The sequence below is a fragment of the Sminthopsis crassicaudata genome, chromosome 5 (genome assembly GCF_048593235.1).
Source record: "Sminthopsis crassicaudata isolate SCR6 chromosome 5, ASM4859323v1, whole genome shotgun sequence".
In the NCBI taxonomy this organism is placed as follows: domain Eukaryota; kingdom Metazoa; phylum Chordata; class Mammalia; order Dasyuromorphia; family Dasyuridae; genus Sminthopsis; species Sminthopsis crassicaudata.
This window is the reverse complement of record NC_133621.1, coordinates 53012300-53034048: the sequence shown is the minus strand read 5'-3', so window position 1 is coordinate 53034048 and position 21749 is coordinate 53012300. Positions and strand designations below refer to the sequence as shown.

Below are 21749 nucleotides of genomic sequence, written 5' to 3'. Positions count from 1 at the left end.
CAGTTCTCAGTCCTCTAGCTCAACAGCTTTCATTAGAGTCATAAATAATAATTCTCTGCAAGTGATTGGAACATTACACCAAACACACCTTTGTCAAATTTAGCTTGGATTCTGGGATTGTGCCTAATGTAATATTGGTTATAACTTTTGGTTTTCTGAAAGCAACAGCAAATATAATTTCAGATTTCCTGTTAAATTAACACCCTCCCTGAAGGTGTTATTGTTCTAAGTAAAAACATTCCCATTCTTGAGCTAAAACTTGTGAAATCCTTGGCCTAATTTTTAAAAAATACATTTTCTGTGAAGAATGATGGTTTTTAGGAATGTATTTCAGAGGGTAGCATAATCCCTTAGACATAATAGGATAATCAAACTGAAATGCAATTTTTAAAAAACCCTCCCTACAAGAAACTGGTTATAATTGTAGTCAACTACTAAGTCAATTCAACAGCATTTAAGCATCTACTCTGTGTCAGATACTGTCCTAGGTACAGGACTATTAAGTCAAAAATGAGCCAGTCCCTGCCTTCAAGGAACTTACATTTTACTGGAATATAATTCTAACTTTACAAAAGGTACATGGGTTTTCTTAGAGAGGTATATAGGAATTGGAAGTGATAGCAGAATCCTAATCTCAGCTCTGTTTTCTGAGGCAATGGGAAAATCACAATCTTCCTTGGCCCTTCTCATCTCTTCTTCATTTGGATGTTATGAGGATGAAAAGAAATAGAAGATGCAAATGGAATTGGAAAAAATGTGAAAGTACTTTATAGCTACCAGAGAAATTGTATTAAAGACAATTTCAATTTGAATTTTGTATCACCTTTGAAAGAATCAATTCTGTCTTCACAGACATTTAAGAGCTTAATTATTTCAAACACATACCTAGTAGGATGACAGAAGAGGAGGGAAGGAAGGATGTCATTTTTTTTAGACAGATAGGAATTGGGTCTATAGTTTCATTAGCTAGAGAACTCCCCTATCAAAGCAGATCAGCTCCTCCTTTACAGATAGATTAATTCTAGGAAAGACAATTTAAGTAACTTATTAAGAGTCGTATATCTAGTATGTATCGAAGGAATGTCTATCTTTTTTGGCTCAAGAATTAAGACTCAAGGCTCTCTTTCCAATATACTTATGATATTTTATTCCAATGACAATTTACTTTTTTGTTAATCAAACAAATTGATTCAATGGTTAAAAAAAATATATAAATATCTCCAAAAATTGCTCTAAGAAGTAATCTTTTCTAAAATAAAAAGTCCATTAAAGCAAAGGCCTGGTGTATTGTTGAGGTTTCCTGAAGCACATATATATGTGTGTGTATATATATATATATATATATATATATATATATATATATATATATATATATATATATATATATTTATATTTATATTTATATTAGTGAGCACTAAATATAAATTAGTTCTTTTCATTGAACACCTTATATTGTTATATTCTGACTTTTCCAGTATAGTCTCATTTTATTCTTCATCATTATAGGTTTTGTACATAACAATCATCCTTCATGTATTAAAGTCCTTTTGTCTCACCGAATTTATCAAATAATAAACCTAATTTTGGATTTTGGTATATTTGGTCTACTTTCTCCTTACCTGCTGCCAAAAAAAAATCTGATCTCTCTTCTCAAAAAATGATTTATTAGATCTCCCCTATCCACAAGCTATAATCCTAAACTCCCTTTGCTTTTCATAGCCAGATTATGAAAAATAACTTTTATTTATTGCCTGTAAACTTTTTGAATGCAAGGAATTTGTGTCTTTGTATCTCCAGCACAGGACTTGGTACATAATAGGCACTCAATAATTGCTTGTTGATTGGTTGCTTACCCATGGTCTCAAGTATTAAAGCAACAGAGCCAAATAAAACAAAGAAAAAGGAAAGATTGTCCCCCTCCTTATTCACTTCTTTATTCCCTGCTCTCTGACTTCAGTTTCATTACTCAACTGAAACAGCTTCCTCTGAAATTACCAGTGGACTCAATTGCCAAATCTACCTACCTTTTCTGTTTTCCTTATTATTTTCTTCTCTGTAATATTTAACAATGTTGACCAATATCTTCTCCCAAATACTTGTTCCATTGGCATTTTTCTTTTGCCTCATTTCATTCTTACCTAGCTTTAATCACTGAATGAAGTCACTGAATTAATCACTTAATCAAATCCAGGCCCATTAAAGACTTTAGAATAAAAAGGCCCAGGTCTCTCTCTGAATCCAGGGCAGTCTCTAGGCTGGCTACTGGACTCAGAAAAAGTGAGGCAGGTGGCCTTACACAGCTCTCACTCTCTTCAATCCAATTCATTTGTATGTTACCTCTGTGATCACCTCTGTGATATCATGATTCTCTGAGAAGGAAGGACAAACAACTTGCTGCTTTATAGATTTTCATCATATTGAAAACCTATCTTGCCAGAGAATGTCTGAAATTTTTTCTTTTTCTTTTATGGAGTGTTTACAGTAACATTGTAAAATTTTGGTTAAGTATTTGGTTATAGGCTATATTATACAGTTCTATACATGTATTTTATACATTTTTCAGTTTCTAAACTTTTTTGTGTTATCTGTGGCTTCCCCAAAACTTCTCCCCTCAAAATTCTCATTTAATTTCTTATGCTTTAATTCCATGATACACCAAAATTTCAATGGGGGAAATTATTTTGTGAAAGCAATGACTATATTTCCTTTTGGAAATCTCATCAGTTACCATAAGTTCAGTTATCATTTCAAGGTGTACATGACTCTAAGATCTATACATCTAGTCTTAACCTATGTCAGTCCCTGGTTCCAAAAGCTCCAGCGTCTTCCTTTTGCTTCTATGATAAAATGCAAGCTCTTCTGTTTTGTTTTGTTTTTTTTTGGTTTTTGTTTTTGGGTTTTTTTGGCATTTGGAGTCCTTCACAATCTAGCTCCAAACTACTTTATTCTGAGTTTACTATACTTTTTTTTTTCCAACCAAACTATTATGTTTGTTCTTCCTCTTATAGCAGCCTTTTGTCTCCTGTAATTTTCTTCTCCTCACTTTCTCTCCCACCCCACCTCATGCTTAGACACCACTTTTTCTTAACTGGGTAGAATCTCTATCTCCCCTGAAAGCTTAATTCAACTACCACTTCTCCATAAGCTCTCTTCTTATTCACTGAAACTTCCAATATCTCTCTCTGCCCAATTATTTTTTTTTACTTTGTACATAGCTTGTATCATCTTATGTAAATCATTTACTTAATAAATTACTTACATGTCATTATCCTGCCTTTGTATTCCCAGCACAGTACCTAGTATATATGTGGTGTGTGCATAATAAATCTTGTTCATTGTTCTTGTATTCTATTCAACTCTTTGAGGGGCTGAAATCAATGACCTATACCAGTGATCCAAAGTTCTAGTAGAAGTTCTTCAAGAGGAGCAATACTAACCAATAATGGTGATTTGTATTCATAGACTCTTCAAGGTTATATAGTACTTTTCATGGTTTATTTCATTTGAACAAAATGCTCTAGCTCTAAATAATAATAAAAAAGGGTGTTAAGTATTTTGTCTGCCCTTTCATTTGAACAAAATGCTCCAATTTTACATGAGAAGAAAAATGAGTTTATTGATTTTTTAAGATTTTCCCAAAATACTGTCCCAATTATTATCCCCATTTTACAGATAAAGAAACTGAGATCCTTCAAAGTTAAGTGCCAAAAAGGAAAACTTTGCCTTACTCCATATGTGATATTCCTTTGACTACACAAATCAGATTGTCTCATGTATATGGCCTACATAAAAGCATTAAACATTTGGATCTTTATATATTTGCATTCCTAGAGAAATTCAGTTGTGCTAATTTTGCTGTTTCTCATAATATATTTTATTTAATCTAGTTGGCTGGTACTAGCTGTTGCCATGGTTCGGTTTTATATGGAGAAAGGAACACACAAGGGTTTATACAAAAGTATTCAGAAGACACTCAAATTTTTCCAGACATTTGCATTGCTGGAGGTAAACATTTAATTTCTCCATCTTGCTTGATTTCTTTTGTTTTATTTATAAGAAAATTTATTTGATTAGAAAACCAAATCTTATTATGTTGTTAAAACCTAGCCTACTATTTTTTTAGTGTAGCTTTCTCACTTTGTGAGATCTTGTGCAATATTGCAGATTCTAAACAAATTTCAAATTATGTAATTGCATTTTTTCTCTATTTTCTTACAGATAGTCCACTGTATAATTGGTGAGTTCCTGCTTTTATTTGTACTTTCTTAGACCGAAAGCTGGAGGGGGATCTTAAAAGTCATCTTATCCTATGCCCTTATTCCATCCATGGAAAAACAGAAGCCTAGAGAGGTTAAATGCTTTGCCTACAATCAGAGAGGCAGTAAGTGATAAACTCAGGTCCTCTCCTGCCAGATCTAGTAGTAGTTAATTAACTATTTCATTAAGAGACATTGTTGACGTTCTCTTTTCTCTTGAAGGAATTGTACCTACTTCTGTACTTGTGACTGGGGTCCAAGTGAGTTCAAGAATCTTTATGGTGTGGCTCATCACTCACAGTATAAAACCAGTAAGTGACTTTGTTCTATGTCACTCTAGAGGAGAATTTATAATATGAAATGTTAGTCTATTTCAAAAAAGCTGAAATATTACTTAACACAGGCTGAATCAGGGTTTTAGGTCCTGTTAGAGACTAAACTGAATGTCCGTTTAATATTAAGCAACAAGTTTCAGCAAGTTAGAGTTGGAGTTTCAGCAAGTTACAGAGTCGGAAGAGACCTCAGCAGCTACTTATTCCAAATCATATCTATAAACAAATCCATATGACAATAAATCCTAAAAGTAGTCCTCCATCCTTTGCTTGAAGCTTTCTTGTAAGGAATTATAGCTATTTCCCAAGGAAAATTCCTCAATATGGAGTTGCTACAAAAATCTGCCTCTTTGCTACTTCTACTCATTGCTTTTAGATCTTTGTTCCTGAAACAAACACGAATCTAGTCTAAAACTTCTGCCAGATTCTCAAGCTCTTGAAAATAGCCATCAAGACTTTTGGGTATCTTTCTTTCTCTGAGTTAAACATTTCCAATTGCTTCAGTTGATCCTCATATGGCATGGATTCTTCTATTTGGGTTGCTCTTCCCTGAGAAACTTTCCCATTTAACAGTCCTTTCTACAATATGATGTCCAGGACTAATAACAAGTGTTAAAAATTACATTTTCCTTGTATGTGTAACTTAGTTTAAACTACTTTCACTTTTAATAATTTAGCACAGAATATTTTTAGACATAACATTAATTAAAGGATGGAGCTGTTTGTTAGAAGAGATTTAATTAAAAATGAGAGATTTGGAATTAGGAAACAAAAAAAAAATAACTAGGAGGAAGTGAAAAATGAGGAGATTCTATTAGACTGTGAGCACTTAGGGGAAAGGGTAGAGTGCTGCTTTTTGACTTTCTTTGTTTCCCCAGAGATTAGCACAGTGCTTGGCACAAAGAAGGTAGTAATAAATGCTTGTTAATTTGACTTAGCTGAAAAACAAAAAGTTAGGAGAATATCCTCAGAACAAAATATTCATGGACTTGAGGACACAGAACTGAACTTGATGGCCTAAGCATATTGTTATGGCCAATTCTTGATTTACTGTGCCAAGAGCTTACTTTGGCCAAGAATAGCAACATCTTTGTTCTCTCCACCCCACCCTGCCCTGATGCTACAGCTCACTCCTGACCTTCTGGGAAGACTTCAAAGCCTCCCAAGTTTTTGAGAACAGTTTTCTGGTTCTCTTTCCACTCTACATAGATCCCTAATCACCTGTCCACTTGGGGATATACCTCCCTGGCTTTTTGTTCATTCTTTTAATATTTAACAAGCTCTCTGCCAGAAGATGAACTCTTGTTTTTTCTTTCTTAGAAGAGACCCCTAACCTTCTGTCTACTTGAGAAGAGATTCTTTGTATTCTTTGTAGATCTTTCTATGAATCAATACCTTTAATTGATCTACCTGTGGTCTTTGATCAGCTTGACTGATTTAGTCCTTTGACCAATCATCACTACTTAGATAACATCTTGTGCACACTGGGTGTGGGGGCAAACCTTTCGTTACACAGGTTCTGTGCTAAGAGCTGGGTATAACAACACAAGCAAACAAGACAATCCCTACCCACAGGGAACTTTCATTCTAATAGGAGAAAACAACTAAACTAAAAAGGGGAAGAAGAAGTTACCCATAATTGATCAGAGATGATGGCAAGCAAATGAATTCCAGAGAGCTCATTGAGCTGGGACTAAATAAGTGTGACTGGGTCCCCTCATTAAATGGAACTCTGGGCCCTAAAACAGAAGAGCAAATTATAGGTTAGAAGATAAGAGACATCACAGAGAGCAAGGGCTGATCAAGAGGTAGAGATTACTAGTATGAAACATTAACAGTAGTATAAAACATTAACAGAATCAAAAGAAGAGTTATTATTAAAGAGAAAGAATATGATCCTGAAAGTGGCTAAGATCTGAGAAACAGAAACAAAGTGAGTAGGGCAAACATTTAAGGGGAGAAAAAACGGGCAGACTGGTTAGTGACAAAGGGGCAAAATCTTTGACTCCTACTGATTATCTTCTTTTGTCCTCTTGAGGAATATTACAATAATGTTGTGGATCCTTCCTTAATAAGGACTTCCTATATTCTTATACTACTTTATTCCCAAAGGCTGTGATCTTATTCCTCTTCACTCACAGAAACAGCCAGAGGAAGACAAAGTCAGCTCAGTGCCCCAGTCTCTCATCATCTCAAACTTTTCCCACTAGATTGCAGGCTGACCAAGGAGGCCAAATCCTTTACTTCCTTCCCAGCTTTTCTTGGTCCAGCAGTTCCGCATGGGTCCGACTTCCTTGTCCTCCTCCTTCCCTGTTCCTTGCATTTTCACTAACTGTCCCCACGTCTGGAAGTTCTCCCTCTTTGTCTTTGCCTCTGGTTTCAATGACTTCCTTCAAATCTTCACTCAAATATCACTTTCTACAAAAGTCTTTTCCTCCTCCCACTCAATGGAAAACCTTCCCTCTGAAATTACCTTCAATTTTTATATATCTGTAGGGTCCAGAATTCCCCAACCAAAGGAACCCCGAGTTTGCTCCCAATCCCTAACTAAAAGGCAAGTTAAATATACCAAAGAGGCAGAAAGCTCCATTTACTATTATGTGATTAGTTTAATAATCATGATGGATTACTAATATAGTGGCTGCCAGACAATTCACTGGATCTCAGATCCCTACCATGTAGTCTGGGGTAGTGGCCAGACTATTCAGTGGATCCCACAAAAACACCCCAAAAGTTCCATGGTAATTATAGAAATCAAACAAAAGGAAGAAGAACTGCAATGCATCATTATATGTCATTAGAGATCTACATTGTGTTTAGCAAGCAGTAGTAAGTCCCAGGGCCCGGGGCAACAGGCCAGCATCCTAGGTGAGAAACTAGACACTCAAGGCAATGTGGTGGATATAGTGAAGATTATATTCAGGTCATGGTATCCTTGTTATGTCTTGCTCTACAACTTGCATCTGGTTATTATATGTTTGTTATGATTTTCAACTCAATAGAGATCTCACAAGGTCATGTGCTTGTCAGTTTGAGGAAGTTCCCAGACATGCGCAAAGTTATTTGCTAGGCACAGAGTTTCAAAACAAACTTTAACACCTCCTTAGAACGCCTTTCACTCTAACAGTATGCCTTTCACCAGTCGAAACCCCACCATAACTTATATGAACGTAGTTGTTTGCATATTGTTTCCCTGATTAGAATGTAAGCTCCTTGAGGACAAGAACCATATTTTTGTATGTCCAGCGCTTTGCATAGTGCCTGGCACTTAGTGTTTGCTTAATAAATGCTTGTTGACTTTTATGACAAGAAAAAGCCTTACTTATTTGTAATACCTATTTCCCCATTTTTTAATGCTGTTGTTAAACACTATTTAAAAAGTGTTCTTAAAGGAACAGATTTAGGGAGTTTGGAGGGAGAGGAAGAATCCATCTATTACCCACTTGAAGTGACTCAGACTATTGCCACTTTGGCCATCTGCCATGAGAATCTATGAAAATTGACCACTGGTTAGAATAACTAAAAATAATCCTTGGAACATCAGCAGTTCTAAGACTAGGAATAAGGCAAAGGATAGTTTTTAAATGAATAGATGATACTTATTTGTAATTAGCATTAACTTTTATAGAAATAATGTGCTGAAATTATTTAAAAATTTGTTCTCTTAAAGTTATATAGTTCTTGCTTACTTGCATTATTTATGAAGAAAGTGTTTTCTAAGTGAAAGTAAATTTATACCCATTTAGTAATCTCAGATTCTCAGTTATTAGAATGAGGTTTTAGTGCAGTTTGAATTTCATCAACTAATGCTTTTCCTCAAAATAACCTTGGTAACTTAGGAATGGATTGTTTTCCAAAAATTATTATGTAGGTTGTTTGCTTAACATTCAGATCACTTTTTTTGTTGTTATAAAGAAGAAAAAAAACATACAGCTAGTCATCTGCCTTCTAGATTAAATCACAAAGTCTATTTAACTCAATATACTAGAAATGATATATGTTGCATTGAAAAAATAAAAAGAACAATTTGTTGTAACAATGAGTTAGTAAACATTTGTTTTTATTTTATTACATAGCTACTATGCCAGGCACAGTAGATGCTAGATACTTGGAATATAAATATAAAAAAATAAAATGCCTGTTGTCAAAGATTTATAGTTTATTACTATTAGGAACTAGTTTTTTCCTTCTTCACTCTCTCTCCCCCACCCCCTGCCATTAAATTAGAAACAGGTGCTTTTCCTTTGAAAATAAAATCTCCAAGACCAATGCTTTAATTAGAGGAAGAGAAAAAGAGTTAAAGATGTTTATAAAATTTTTAAGTGGGATTTTTGAGTACTTTCCTTTTTTTGTACTAATATTATGTATTCATTTCCATTCAAAACTTATGGTTTCTTTTCCCTTAATTCAGGTTTATCAGTAACATTCTTCTTATGCTTAGTCATGTTTAAGGTCATTATTTAACTCCCAGAATAGATTAAGCTTGAGAAAAAGCAGAGAGATTTTTCCTAAAAGAACCAGGTAAGAAATGGAAGAATGAATAAGATGATTAAAGGGAATATATAAAAAAGGACTTTTTTTTCGAGAAGAAATTAACTGAGATATGAGTGGTGAAAGAAGAAAATTTGGAGAAAATAGTGAGCAATAATAAAATAAAAACAATCCAGTGAATATTTTGCCCTAGATGAAAATCTTTTAATAGCTTTTGTCACTTGATTTTCTTAAATACAGTTTGCTTGAGGGTAAGGAAAGGAAATAATATGGGAAACATTGTATCAGAAGTTTAAATCTTTCTATACTGACCAAAAGGTGGTGCCATTGTTCCATGACAGCTTAGTGGTTGTCTAGGGTGAATTGATGGATGAGACGGGGGTCAAAAAGAATAGACTATGCAATTGGCTAGTATGTAGGTAACATGTTTATTAGCCAGTATTTATTTGTATGAAGAACATCTTTTTCCAAGAAGGCATTAAATTCATATCTTTTCAAAATTTCTATGAATTAATAACTTTAAACTAAAAATGAAGTTTTCCACAAAAGATGCTATTGATTCTTTATAATTCTGCAGATCCAGAATGAGGACAGTGTGGTACTTTTTCTGGTGGCGTGGACTGTGACAGAAATTACTCGATATTCCTTCTACACATTCAATCTTCTGAACCACTTGCCATACTTCATTAAATGGGCCAGGTGGAGATGTCTTGCAGTTTTGTGCATGTTTATTTCATGAATGCTGAGCTAACATCAAAGAACAGATTTTGAATGTTGGCCACATGTCAGGATACTGTCATTCTGGATTTTGGAAATGTTACAATTTGCATTCTAAAAACTGCGCAACTTAATTTAATAGTGTAAATTATTTTTACATTTCAACTAAATTTAGTCATGCTATACATTTATCTGTTCTGCATTGTGACTTTTCCTGTCACAATTTCAATATATTGTGAATTGGCATAAAAAAAACTAAATGGAAATTTTTGGGGAAATTTTATGGAAGCTATAGATGGCAGGCCAGCAGATGATGCTGAAAAAAGTTTAGAAACTCAGAAATGCATAAAATATAGCATAACATAATATCAACCCAAATTTTATAATAATGTACTGTAAATACCCATAAAAAAGGAAAAAATTCAGATTTCTTTTCTGGTATGAAGGGAAGATGAAAAAATTTTATGTGGATTTTCTAGATTGCAGGGGCACTTCTCAGTCCTCACAATCTTCCTATAGCTAAATTATTTTACTATTTTAATGTATCATAAATTTGCTATGTAAAACAAAGGATAAATAAGCTATATGTTTTATTGCACTTTTGAGATTAAATCATATATAGAGAAGATTTTTCTATTATTATTTACTCATTACTTAAGAATAATTGAGTCAAATAGCTCAGAGGGGTTTTTACTTTATACATTTCTGGTTCTTATATTATTTCCAAAATAAAATAAGATGTTTATGATCTCTTCTTATGTTTCACATTCTCATGATATTCCTAAACTTTGGTCTTGGGATCATTCTTTGATTGAATTGGGCATATATAGAGCCAAATGTACTTTGAGCTTATCCTTTTAAGTAATTAAATAGTTGAAAAATACTGAGATTTAAACAATCAATTAGCCTATCTGAGATAGGAATAAATTCATCTGAACATATGTTTATTAAATGCCTACTGTGTGCAATGAAAACAATACAACTAGTTGAATTGTAGGGAAAAAATTAGATATTCACAGATTGAATACAAATGCACTTCTAAAGTTTTATACCTTGATCCCAAGATTTTAATACAAAGGTATTATTTCATTTGAAGATTTCACTATCAAACACTTTTAACATTTGCTTGCAACTATTGAGTCTTTCAAATGATCAATCTGTTTGTTTACAGTGGGCTGTTTTTTAAAAATGCAATTAGGTTTCATTAGTAGTTATGTTATCAATCTTATTTTCAAAATTATCATCATTCATGAATATCATTTATATAATCAACTCTTTTTCAAGTTTGAGAAACTATTTTACCTTCATTTACCTATTTGTTCATTAAAAAATTTCCATTTCAATGCTACCTTAAAGAACAAATCATCTGGATAGGTTAAGGAATGTTCATTGTACATTTCTTTTAGGCCTTTGCACTAGTTTTCATTGCTTTGCCAAAGTGCTTTTTAATGAGTAATTAATTGCTTCTGCATGCCTTGACTAAGTTTCTGAAAATGTTTTCAAAACAGTGGTGTTATTTAATTTTCGTTTTAAAAATTGCATGTTGGATGTGATATTTAAAAAAAAGCATTTTGCCTTGTTTGCCTTGATATTAAATGATATGTTTTGGGTTTACACTCTTTCAAACTACATGTGTTCATTTCATCTACTTCTTGTTATTTGTGTCTGTTTGTTTAATCAAGCCTGAGAATATCACAGATGATGTTACATGCATTGATTGTTGGTGGGCATTAAGATTTGCAGTCATTTCTAAATACATTTGTCATTCTTATAAATAAGCTGAAGTTATATTTAAGTTTATATCTATTCAAAATATTGAACCTTCCTATTAACAATACTTTGCTTTGAAATCTCTTAAGTTCATAAATATTTCCTATGCATAAAACATAAGGACTGCTTTGATATTATTTACATAACTTAATTTTGTCTATTAGTTACTGTTATGAATAAGTAGTAAGTAGAGTAAATGTTTGCATAATGAATCACATTTTCCCTCTGGCTTCCATTTTATTTTCAAATATGTGTTTCCTCTTAAAAAAAAATTGGATCTCAACACATAATAGTAATCATACTTAAGAATTCTCACACCGTCAGGAAACATTATGCCTTTTTCAGTGCAAGTCTGGACAATGATCAATTAATTTTCCTATTGAGGCCCTATAAGAAGTTTATCAAATGTAGTCATCCTACACATTCCTTTAAAAATGCAAGTTTATTCTCATCTTATTTGGAATGCTTACTGACTCTTAAGGGATGTAGGGAAGTATTGGATGGCTCAATAGATAGAATCCAGAGTTAGGTACTTTCTAGCTCTGTGACTCTGGGCAATCAGTTAATCTCTGATTGCCTGACAGAATGGATCCACTTGATCCACTGGAGAAGAAAATGGCAAAGCACTCCAGTATCCTTGCCAAAAAAACACCAAATGGAGTGGTATCTAAATCAACTGAACAACAACTAAGGGAAGGAAACTTTTATTCTACTGAAGATCAGTGATATATAAAAATCATCTTTGTATATAAATACAAGTAAAAATAATTATATATGTGTATATTAATATTATCCTACATATAGATTCCTTTCAAAAAGATCTCATTTTAGGGATATACCAATACATGTATATTTCCATTCTACATTATATCATTTTAAAGAAAAAAGAGATTTTTAAGACAAAAAAGGAAAAGTCATCTATGAAAATATCATTTGTATACTTATGGGCTTAAATTCAGAGGAATGAAGGAGGAGATAGACATCAAGGCCAAAATCTTCCATCCAATCTTGGCCTCTTTCCCCATAATCCTATCCTGATCAATTCACTTTAATGTACTCTTCTGTACAACCTTACCACTTGCCCCTCTCCTGCTGAATACTAATTTTATACTTTTTGAATTCCTAAAATATACTTTTTTATGTATCTTTGACCTGAGTGTACTTTTGCTCAAGTAATCCTACTGATTGATCTATATTCTTTCTTTCATGTGCTTTCAAAGTGTCTACCTAATTCTCAATTTGTATCTGACCTTCACATATTTTCTGAGCTTCCAAATTTATTCTATTTAGACTTTCTGTTTTTTTAATAATTTGTTTTCTCTATAATTTTTTGACTTTGCCAGACAGCCAGCTATGCTAATTGTGAAGAGGAGGAGTGTTTTCATATTTAACACTTTCTTTTTTTAGGAACAATTTTACTTGAGTTTCAAATAAAATGGATTTTTAAGTCAGAAACTTGCCAGAAGTCAGGAAATCCTTTTTTACCTTTTCAACTTTCCTTAATTAATATCTGATTTTGGTCATTGTTTTCCTTTATAAAATTGAATCTAAAAAGAGATGGATTTATTTGTTCTCTCTTCTGCTAGGATGCTAGACTTAATTGTGTTCCTATCAGTAACAAATAGAGATTGAATCATAGAAAAATGATTTTTATTCGAGCTTACAGCCTTTAAAGATATCCCTGCTAAAGAAAAAGATCATTTTAAAAATTTTTCCCTAGGCTTTGGTAGAAAGGGAAGAGACACCTAATAGACATCAGGAAGAAAATAGTACTTTTTCCTTACCCTAGTTTAAGCAGTCAGATTGGCTGTGCCATTATTGTATTATTCCTGGAAATACCACATAGATTCATTTTCTGGTTTCCATTTAATAATTTCCATTGCTATCCCTTTAAATAGCAAAATCCATTTTTGCAAAAAACAAGTCAGCAAATAAGTGCATAAGTAACAAAGGTTGTTTTTTGAAATTCTCTATTTAAATAAAAACTTTTTATAACTTTAGAGATTTCAAGGTTTATATGTGGGCAGGTAGATGGCACAGTGGATAAAATTCCAAGCATGAGTCAGTAACACATATCTTCCTGAATTCAAATCTGGCCTCAGACACTTTGTACCTGTTTGACCCTGGGAAAGCCATTGAATCCTATTTATGCCTCAGTTTCCTTATCTGTAAAATGAGCTAGAGAAGGAAGAGTCAAATCACACCAGAATCTTTGCCAAGAAAACCCCAAATGGGCTCACAAAGATTCAAATATGATTCCACAACATCCTATGTACCTTACTATTATTGTACAATTATTAATATAAGCATACAAATACAAAAATATACTACTAGGGTCATAAGTAAGACATGTTCTACTTAGCACCAAGTTCAAAGACTAAATTGCATGTAGAAACTCTGACTGGCCTTTGTGGTAGCAGTGGTAGGGTAGTTTTTGTTTTTTAAATCATTTGAATAATGTAAATGAGGAAGAATCAATTATACTAATAGTACTAATTATGCCAAAACCGAGGAAAAAGTACTGGATAAATTTGGAATCCGATCAAATCCTCCTTTTCTTCTGCTCTACACATACTTGTTTATAATGTAAGGAAGTCTAAATTGCATAATTCTCTAAGTCTTAAAGTTTCCTCATTTAAAAAATAGTGATAGAAAAGTTTGAATTACCTAGCTTACAAAACTGTTGTTAGAAAAGAGCCCAAATCCAAAAGCACTATGTAAATTTGAAGTATTATTATCCTTTTAGAAGACCGTGACTTATTAGCTAGAAATCTGTTCTAAGATATATTTGTAATTTGTGATAAGATGGTGGAGGGAGAGATGTTTTAAATAGTTCCACATCTACAAGAAATCACAGAAATTAGATTTAAGTTATTTGTTAGAAAATAATTCTCTGGTCTTTTTCCCCCCTGCAGGTACAATTTTTTTATCATCTTGTATCCTGTTGGAGTTGTTGGTGAACTTCTTACTATTTATGCAGCCTTACCCTATGTAAAGAAGACAGGAATGTTTTCACTAAGACTTCCTAACAAGTACAATGTTTCCTTTGACTATTATTATTTTCTTCTTATAACTATGGCCTCCTACATACCATGTAAGTATGTATTCACTTCTACTTTCATTTAGGATTGGGGATTCTTTTTTATAATGGTTTAATTTTGGGCAGTTATAATAATCTGGTTCAGTTGGGAAAGGGATAAAGTAGATACAACTAAATATATTTTTTTAAAAAAACTTCTTTCTTTTTTTAAACTGTGAATATGGCATGCTTGTACCTTGGTTTTTATATGTTGTCTCCCTCATTAAACTATGAGCTCCTCCAGAGCAGAGCCTAGTTTGTTTAGTTTTGGTTTTTTGTGGTTTTTTGGTCTTTATTTGTACTCCTAGCGCTTAGCGCAGTGACCGGCACATACTGTTTTTCCATTTGGGATTTTCTTGCCAAAATTCCTAGAATGATTTGCCATTTTCCTGTCCAGCTTAATTTATAGTAAGGAAACTGAGGCAAACAGGATTAAGTGACTTGACCAGGGTCACACAGCTAATGTGTATGTGAAGCTGGATTTGAACTTAGGAAGAGAGATTTTCTTGATTCCAAGCACAGTGCTCTATTTACTGCACCACCTAGCTGCCCCTGCCTGGTATGTAACAGGCACTTCATAAATGTTTATTGAGTGACTGAATCAAGTAGCTTTAATTTATGGTTTCTTAAAATGTAGCTCTGGAAAAACAGACTTTGAAAAAGCTCATTGTAATTCAAATCAAGCTCCTTGACTCTGCCTTTAAAAACCATATCACTCTGCCTTTCATTGATTGGCCAGTAATAGATTCCAGCCCAAGTTCCATTTGATCTTTGGGATTCTGATGGCTCCAAGTGGGGATCAATAGGAATTGTTTCTGTTATGCTCAGAAACTCTGAAGGTCTTCCACTCCCAGAGTGATGCTTTGGGGATGAAAATTGGGCCATCTTTTCTCTCAATTCTTACTTATCCCTTAATCACCTAATGGGCATTATTACCTCATACAAACTGAGAAGCATTTGGTCTGAAAAAGACCTTAGCTCAGGATCTCTCACTGCATCCTGGGCCGTCACCAGTGGTCTTAGCACTAGGTTCAGCTGGCTGGATAAGATGGTGAGCCTGATGACCTTCCAAAGCTCTGCTTCCCTTAAACCAATTCACTGGCAAGTCAAGACACCATCCTCACAATGTCATCCACTCTGAGAACTAAGGAGGAACAACATTTACTGATTGACTTGACCACTGGATTTTCACTAATCACTAATTCTTGGTTTTATGATGCTGAGCAGAGACTAAGCAAGACTGACATTTACTGTTACATTATTCTATAAAGAAGGAAATGTGCATTTGGGCAACACAGGGGACAAGCGCGAAGAGGCAGGATTGAACTAGGTCCTTCTGAACTCGTCTTTCCCTTTTCTCATTTCCTTATTCTAGGTGTCTCTCTTCCCCTACTCTGTCTCTCTGTCTCTCATTGTTTCTTCTCCTACCCTCTCTGCGTGTCTCTGACTCTGTTTCTGTCTGTCTCTGTCTCTGTCTCTGTATTTGTCTCTCTGTCTCTTCTCCTACCCCTTTCCTGTGTCTCTGTCTCTGTCTCTCTCTCTGTTTTTCCCTCCCTCCTTCCTATCCTCCCTTTCTCATTCCGAATATGAAATTACATGCAAAAACAATTTTAAAATTAGTTTAAAAATTTTTTTGAGTTCCAAAATCTCTCCCTCCCCTTTTCCTTCCCCTTCCAATGAGAAGACAAGTAACATTAATATATTCTCCATATGTCATCATATAAAACATATATCCATGTTAGTTGTGCTGTAAAAGAAAACAAGCAAAAAAAAAGAAAAAAAAAAGAAAAAGTATTTCCCTCTCCCCCCTCCTTTTCTTCCTTCTCTCCCTCTCTCCCTCCCTCCTTCCTTCTCTCTCTTTCTGTCTCTCTTCCTCTCTTTCTACCTATCTTTCTCTCTGTTTCTCTCTGTCTCTCTGTTTCTCTCTCTATTTCTCTCTCTCTCTCTCTCTCTCTCTCTCTCTCTCTCTCTCTCTCTCTCTCTCTCTCTCTCTCTCTCTCTCTCTCTTTCTGTTCCTTCCTCTCTGTTTCTCTCTTTCTTCTCTCTCTCTTTCTCTGTGTCTGTCTCTCTCTCTGTGTCTTTCCCTCTCTGTCTCTTTCTCTTTCTCTCTGTCTCTCTCTCTTTCTCAGTCTTTGTGTCTCTTTCTATCTCTTTCTGTCTCTGAGTTTCCATCTCTCTGTCTCACCCTTTCTGTTTCTCTCTCTTTCTGTTTCATATATTGTAATATGTGTGTATGAAAATAATTTGTCTGAAATGAGATTTCTTTGAAAGGACAAACTCTGTATACAAATTATGCTCCAAAAAAAAGAACATTAGTTAAAGTCCAAAAACAGGATTTTTTTTTCCAGGTATGGAGGGGAAATGGAGGCAATATTTAGACCAAATATTTCATTCATTTAATTTTGGATGGTGGTTTCCTTTTTATTTGTTTGGGGTTTGTTTTTTTAACCTTCTCTTACATTCTTAGTGTCCTTGAGGTTTGTGACCCTATATGGGGACATTGTCACTGAATATGGGGGTCATGAAATTATGATCTATATACCATCAATAAATATTTGGTTTGGATATCTAATTTATAGCCTATACACTTAAGTGGTCATGTAAAGATTTCTTTTTTTTTATTTTTTTTTATTTTTTATAATGTTATCCCTTGTATTCATTTTTCCAAATTATCCCCCCCTCCCTCTATTCCCTCCCCCCGATGACAGGCAATCCCATACATTTTACATGTGTTACAATATAGTCTAGATACAATACATGTGTGTGAATATCATTTTCTTGTTGCACAATAAACTTTAGATTCCGAAGGTACATGTAACCTGGGCAGACAGATATTAGTGCTAACAATTTCATGTAAAGATTTCTTGAGCAAAAAGGGATCATGAGTGGAAAAAGTTTAAGAAGCCTTGTCCCAAACCATGAAGACAATTGAAATTGTTTTGGGTTTATATATATATATATATATATATATATATATATATATATATATATTCACTATGTATAAATATATTTTATGTAAATAATTTCTGCTTTGGAGAGGTTTGAGAGGTAGTGGAGATTAGAGAAAATGTCCCATCTGCCATTTTGTTGCTTACGTGACCCAGAAAAGTCCCTCATATTTATTGTATTTAATTAGATATGATTATTTTCATTGACTTAAATATCAGGCAAACCTTCTTTGTTTCTTCCCCTTTTAAAAACATCTTGATAAACATGCTTGGAAGCTTTTATTGTCAAGACATTATTGATAAAAATATTCAACACCACAGGGCTAAGCATAGATCCTTGGGATATTCCACTAGAGACTCTTTTCTAATTAACATTGAACCTTTTATAATTAGAATTTGGGTGTAACTACTTTCATTCCAAATTAGTACATTATCAAATAACCTACATCTCCCCATTTTTTCCACAAGAAGAACCTGAGAAGCTTTGTCATCTTTTCTTTAAATTTGCTTTAAAAATTGTTTGTTAGGGAAATGATGTCTAATTACATTCTTCTGATGTATCAACTCTGGTGATATAGAGAACTGACCTATGGAGAACTGAGATAATGAGATTGGCCCCATTGAGAAAATGAAGTTAGTCGTGCATGGTCTATTCTTGATGAAGCCATTCTATATTTTTATGATCACTATTACCTTTTTTGTTGCTCATTAACATCCCCTTAATAATGAATTTTAGAATTTATCCAGGAACCAAATTGAAGCTTTTTGGCTTATAATTTACAGTTTCCATCATCTCTCCTTTAAAAAAATATCAAGACAATATCTAATTTGACCTGACTCACATAGCTAGTCTGAGGAAAGATTTCAATTCGTGTCTTCCCTATTCCAAAATCAATAACCAATCCACTGTAACATCTACGTTTTTTTCATCAGAAGATGAAAATGTAACATAGGCCTATTTTGAATTTGAATTCCAAAATATTAAAAACTTTTCAGATAACAAAGGTTATTCAAAATTGGCATTGTGTATTTAGAAAGGGTCTTCCTTATTTTCTATAACCATACCCTGGCACTGTTGAGTTATATCAAAATGGGAAAGAACTGAAACAAAGGTGAAATTATTCAAGATCTTTTTTCTCCATCAACAAAATAGCAGAACTTGTTGATACCCTTTAGTGGGTTTACCTTAGTGGCTGCTAGGCAAACATCCCAACTCAAAAAAGGTGCCAAATCCTTTCCTGGCACCTTCAATGAGGCAAGAAAAGAAAATCCTTAAGAAGATTACATGTTAATGCAGAGAGAGAGAAGTAGGGACTTTTTCCAACATTTTACGTAGTTTATGAAATATTTTTATTTTTTCTAAAAGAAGGCAACTTTGGGACTCTGGAAAGTCTTAAGTTTTTTTCATGACTATGGCACCTGTTATGGAAGATCTTCAGTTAAATGAGAATCAACTTAACTAGGGTAGTACTACATTTTAGTATAAAGTAGTACTTGGAGTACTTATATACATTTTTTCCATTTAATAGTATTTTTTCTAATTATAGGTAAAGAGTCATTTTTGTAGGATTTTGAATTCCAAATTTTTTCCTCCTTCCCTCCCTCTTCCTCAAAACTGCAAGCAATCTGATACAGGCTATACATGTACAACCGTATTAAATATATTTCTATATTAGTCTTGTTGTAAAAGAAGAATCAGAACAAAAGAGAAAAACCATGAGAAAGGCAAAAAGTGAAAATCATATGCTTTGATCTGCATTCAGACTCCACAATTCTTTCTCTGGATGTGGATTTTCTTAGACCACTGTATTACTGAGAAGAACTGTCTCTCATAGTTGATTATCACATAATGTTGCTGTTACTATGTCCAGTATTCTCCTGGGTTCTACTCACTTCACTCAGCATCAATTCATGTAAGCCTTTCCAAGTTTTTTTCTGGTTACTTACCCATGATTTCTTAGAGTACACTAATATTCTATTACATTCATACACCACAACTTGTTCAGCCATTCCCCAATTAATAGGCATCTCCTCAATTTCCAATTCTTTGCCACTACAAACAGGGCTGCCACAAACATTTTTGTACATGTGGGTCTTTTTCCCTTTTTTATGATCTTTTTGGGGCACAAACCTAGTAGATGCTCTTTTAGCATCAAATGTTTATGGACCGTATATATTAAGATTTCTACATAGAAGTCTGTATATTATATATACCAAAAGAACCTATCCATCTTTTCTGTACTCAAAGAACTTGAAACTTTTAGTTCCTCTTGAGCTAACATTTTCAAGGTGGTGCATTGAGTTCTGAATATAGAAACAGTAGATCTGAGTTCAAATCTCAGCTCTGACACTTAGCTGTCCCACTTTAGACAAATTACCTAAATCTCCTCATCTGTAAAATAATCAGGCACATTAACATTCACTGTTTTATTCTGATATATACAAATATTTATATTGATATGCATGTATATGTGTACTTGTGTATATGTATATATGTGTATCTCTATTTCTATATGTATATTCTTTGTGTTTCTTTTCCTAGTACCAAGCACAGTATCTGACATATAATAGGTGTTTAACATATCCATCTCTGTCTCTCTCAGTTTCCTCATCTATAAAATAGAAATAATAATAACAGCTCACCTTCCAGGATTGTTATGAAATTAAGATAACATAATACTGTAAAGTGTTTTGCAAAACTTAAAATGCTATATCAATTATGATACATTAAGTGTAAATATATATATATATATATCTGTATGCATATTCTGTGTGTACATGAGATATATACATAAATATGTATATGTAAATGTTCATTTGCTCTCAGTCTTTGTTCTTTTCAATAGGTTGCTGTTTACATAATTATAGTATGATCAACTTGAAGCAGTATCAATCAGATTTTTACTTGTTTTCTTTCTTTTCAATCAAGTGTTCCCACAATTATATTTTCACATGCTGCGGCAAAGGAGAAAGGTGCTTCATGGAGAGGTGATTGTGGAAAAAGATGATTGAGTATCCCTGTGAGGAAGGTGCTTTTTCAGAATGAGGAATTCACAAAAACTCCTTGATCCTCCTCATCATACAAGTTTAATAACAAGAATAAACATCTTGAAATAACCTGGATTGTATTATTTCCTAAATGTTAACTTGAAATTTCACATTTATCTTTTTTTTTTACCTCAAATTATGCCATGTTATTTTAGAGGCAATAAGTTCTATGCAAATATCAACCATAAAATGTTAAATGGATTTTTATTATTAAATACTAATAGGTATCAGAAGTCATTAGGAGTTAATTAGATATGCATCAAATAGAAATGTTACTTTAAAAAAAATCTTCAATAATCTTAGTAATGTGTTTGCCTTGAAAAATGCTTTAGTCTTTTAAAATCAATGTTAATAAATTAGTTTAGTGACTTAATATTATAGAAGTGGGAATGAGTGCCATTCAAATGACATTTGTCAAGTAAAGTAAATCCAAGATCATAATTTCTTTAATGATGTATTGATATTTCTCTAACTCAATTTGTCCAGCTATGAAATAAAGTATATGATCCGTGGTGGCACAGGCGGGAAATATACTGTTTTCTGCAGTAGAACTTTTTTTGTGTGTCTGGGGAGCTCCTGATGAAGATTATCAATTACCATTATTATTGAATGTTTGCAACTACTTTGACACTTTTAGTCTTAGAGAGGTACCTGGGTACTGAGAAATTAACTGAAAAATCCAGGTCTTCCTGGCTGCAAGGAAGATTCTGTCCTATAAAATTATAAAGTTAACAAAAATGACAAGTGGTCATTGAATTGCTTATAGTGAAGAATATAAGGCATTTGTGTGCTTTAGGCAAGGTTTGACACTTTGAACTACCTGAATTTGAAAATAGCACCCACTGGATATTTCTGTTCACTGGAGGCTTTAGGCATTGGCTTTAATTCATATGACTTGGAAGGATCATGAAATAAATGCTTACCTGCAGATCTCTGCAATTGAAAAATATGTGGGTTTAAAATACAATATTGATAAGTTTCTCCCCCCCCCTTTTTTTTTACCACTCATATTGCCTTTCCAGGTAGCTGCCGACCCTGTACATATCCCTAATTCTGGTTTTAGGGGAATGCTATCATAATAATGTGTTTAAGCTGTTGGTATCAGTTT

At 33.4% G+C, this 21749-nt stretch overlaps 1 protein-coding gene across 1 annotated transcript in view; it reads left to right on the top strand.

The window, feature by feature from the left end:
* Positions 1–21174, top strand: part of HACD1 (3-hydroxyacyl-CoA dehydratase 1) — a 31420-nt gene extending 10246 nt beyond the window's left edge. Inside the window, exons 2-7 of the mRNA XM_074266725.1 lie at positions 3888–4005; positions 4219–4237; positions 4479–4567; positions 9657–9778; positions 14482–14660; positions 20523–21174. Of these exons, the coding sequence (XP_074122826.1) occupies positions 3888–4005; positions 4219–4237; positions 4479–4567; positions 9657–9778; positions 14482–14660; positions 20523–20605 (610 nt within the window). The 3' untranslated portion in view covers positions 20606–21174. The remainder of the gene's footprint in view (positions 1–3887; positions 4006–4218; positions 4238–4478; positions 4568–9656; positions 9779–14481; positions 14661–20522) is intronic.
* Positions 21175–21749: the final 575 nt, after the last annotated feature.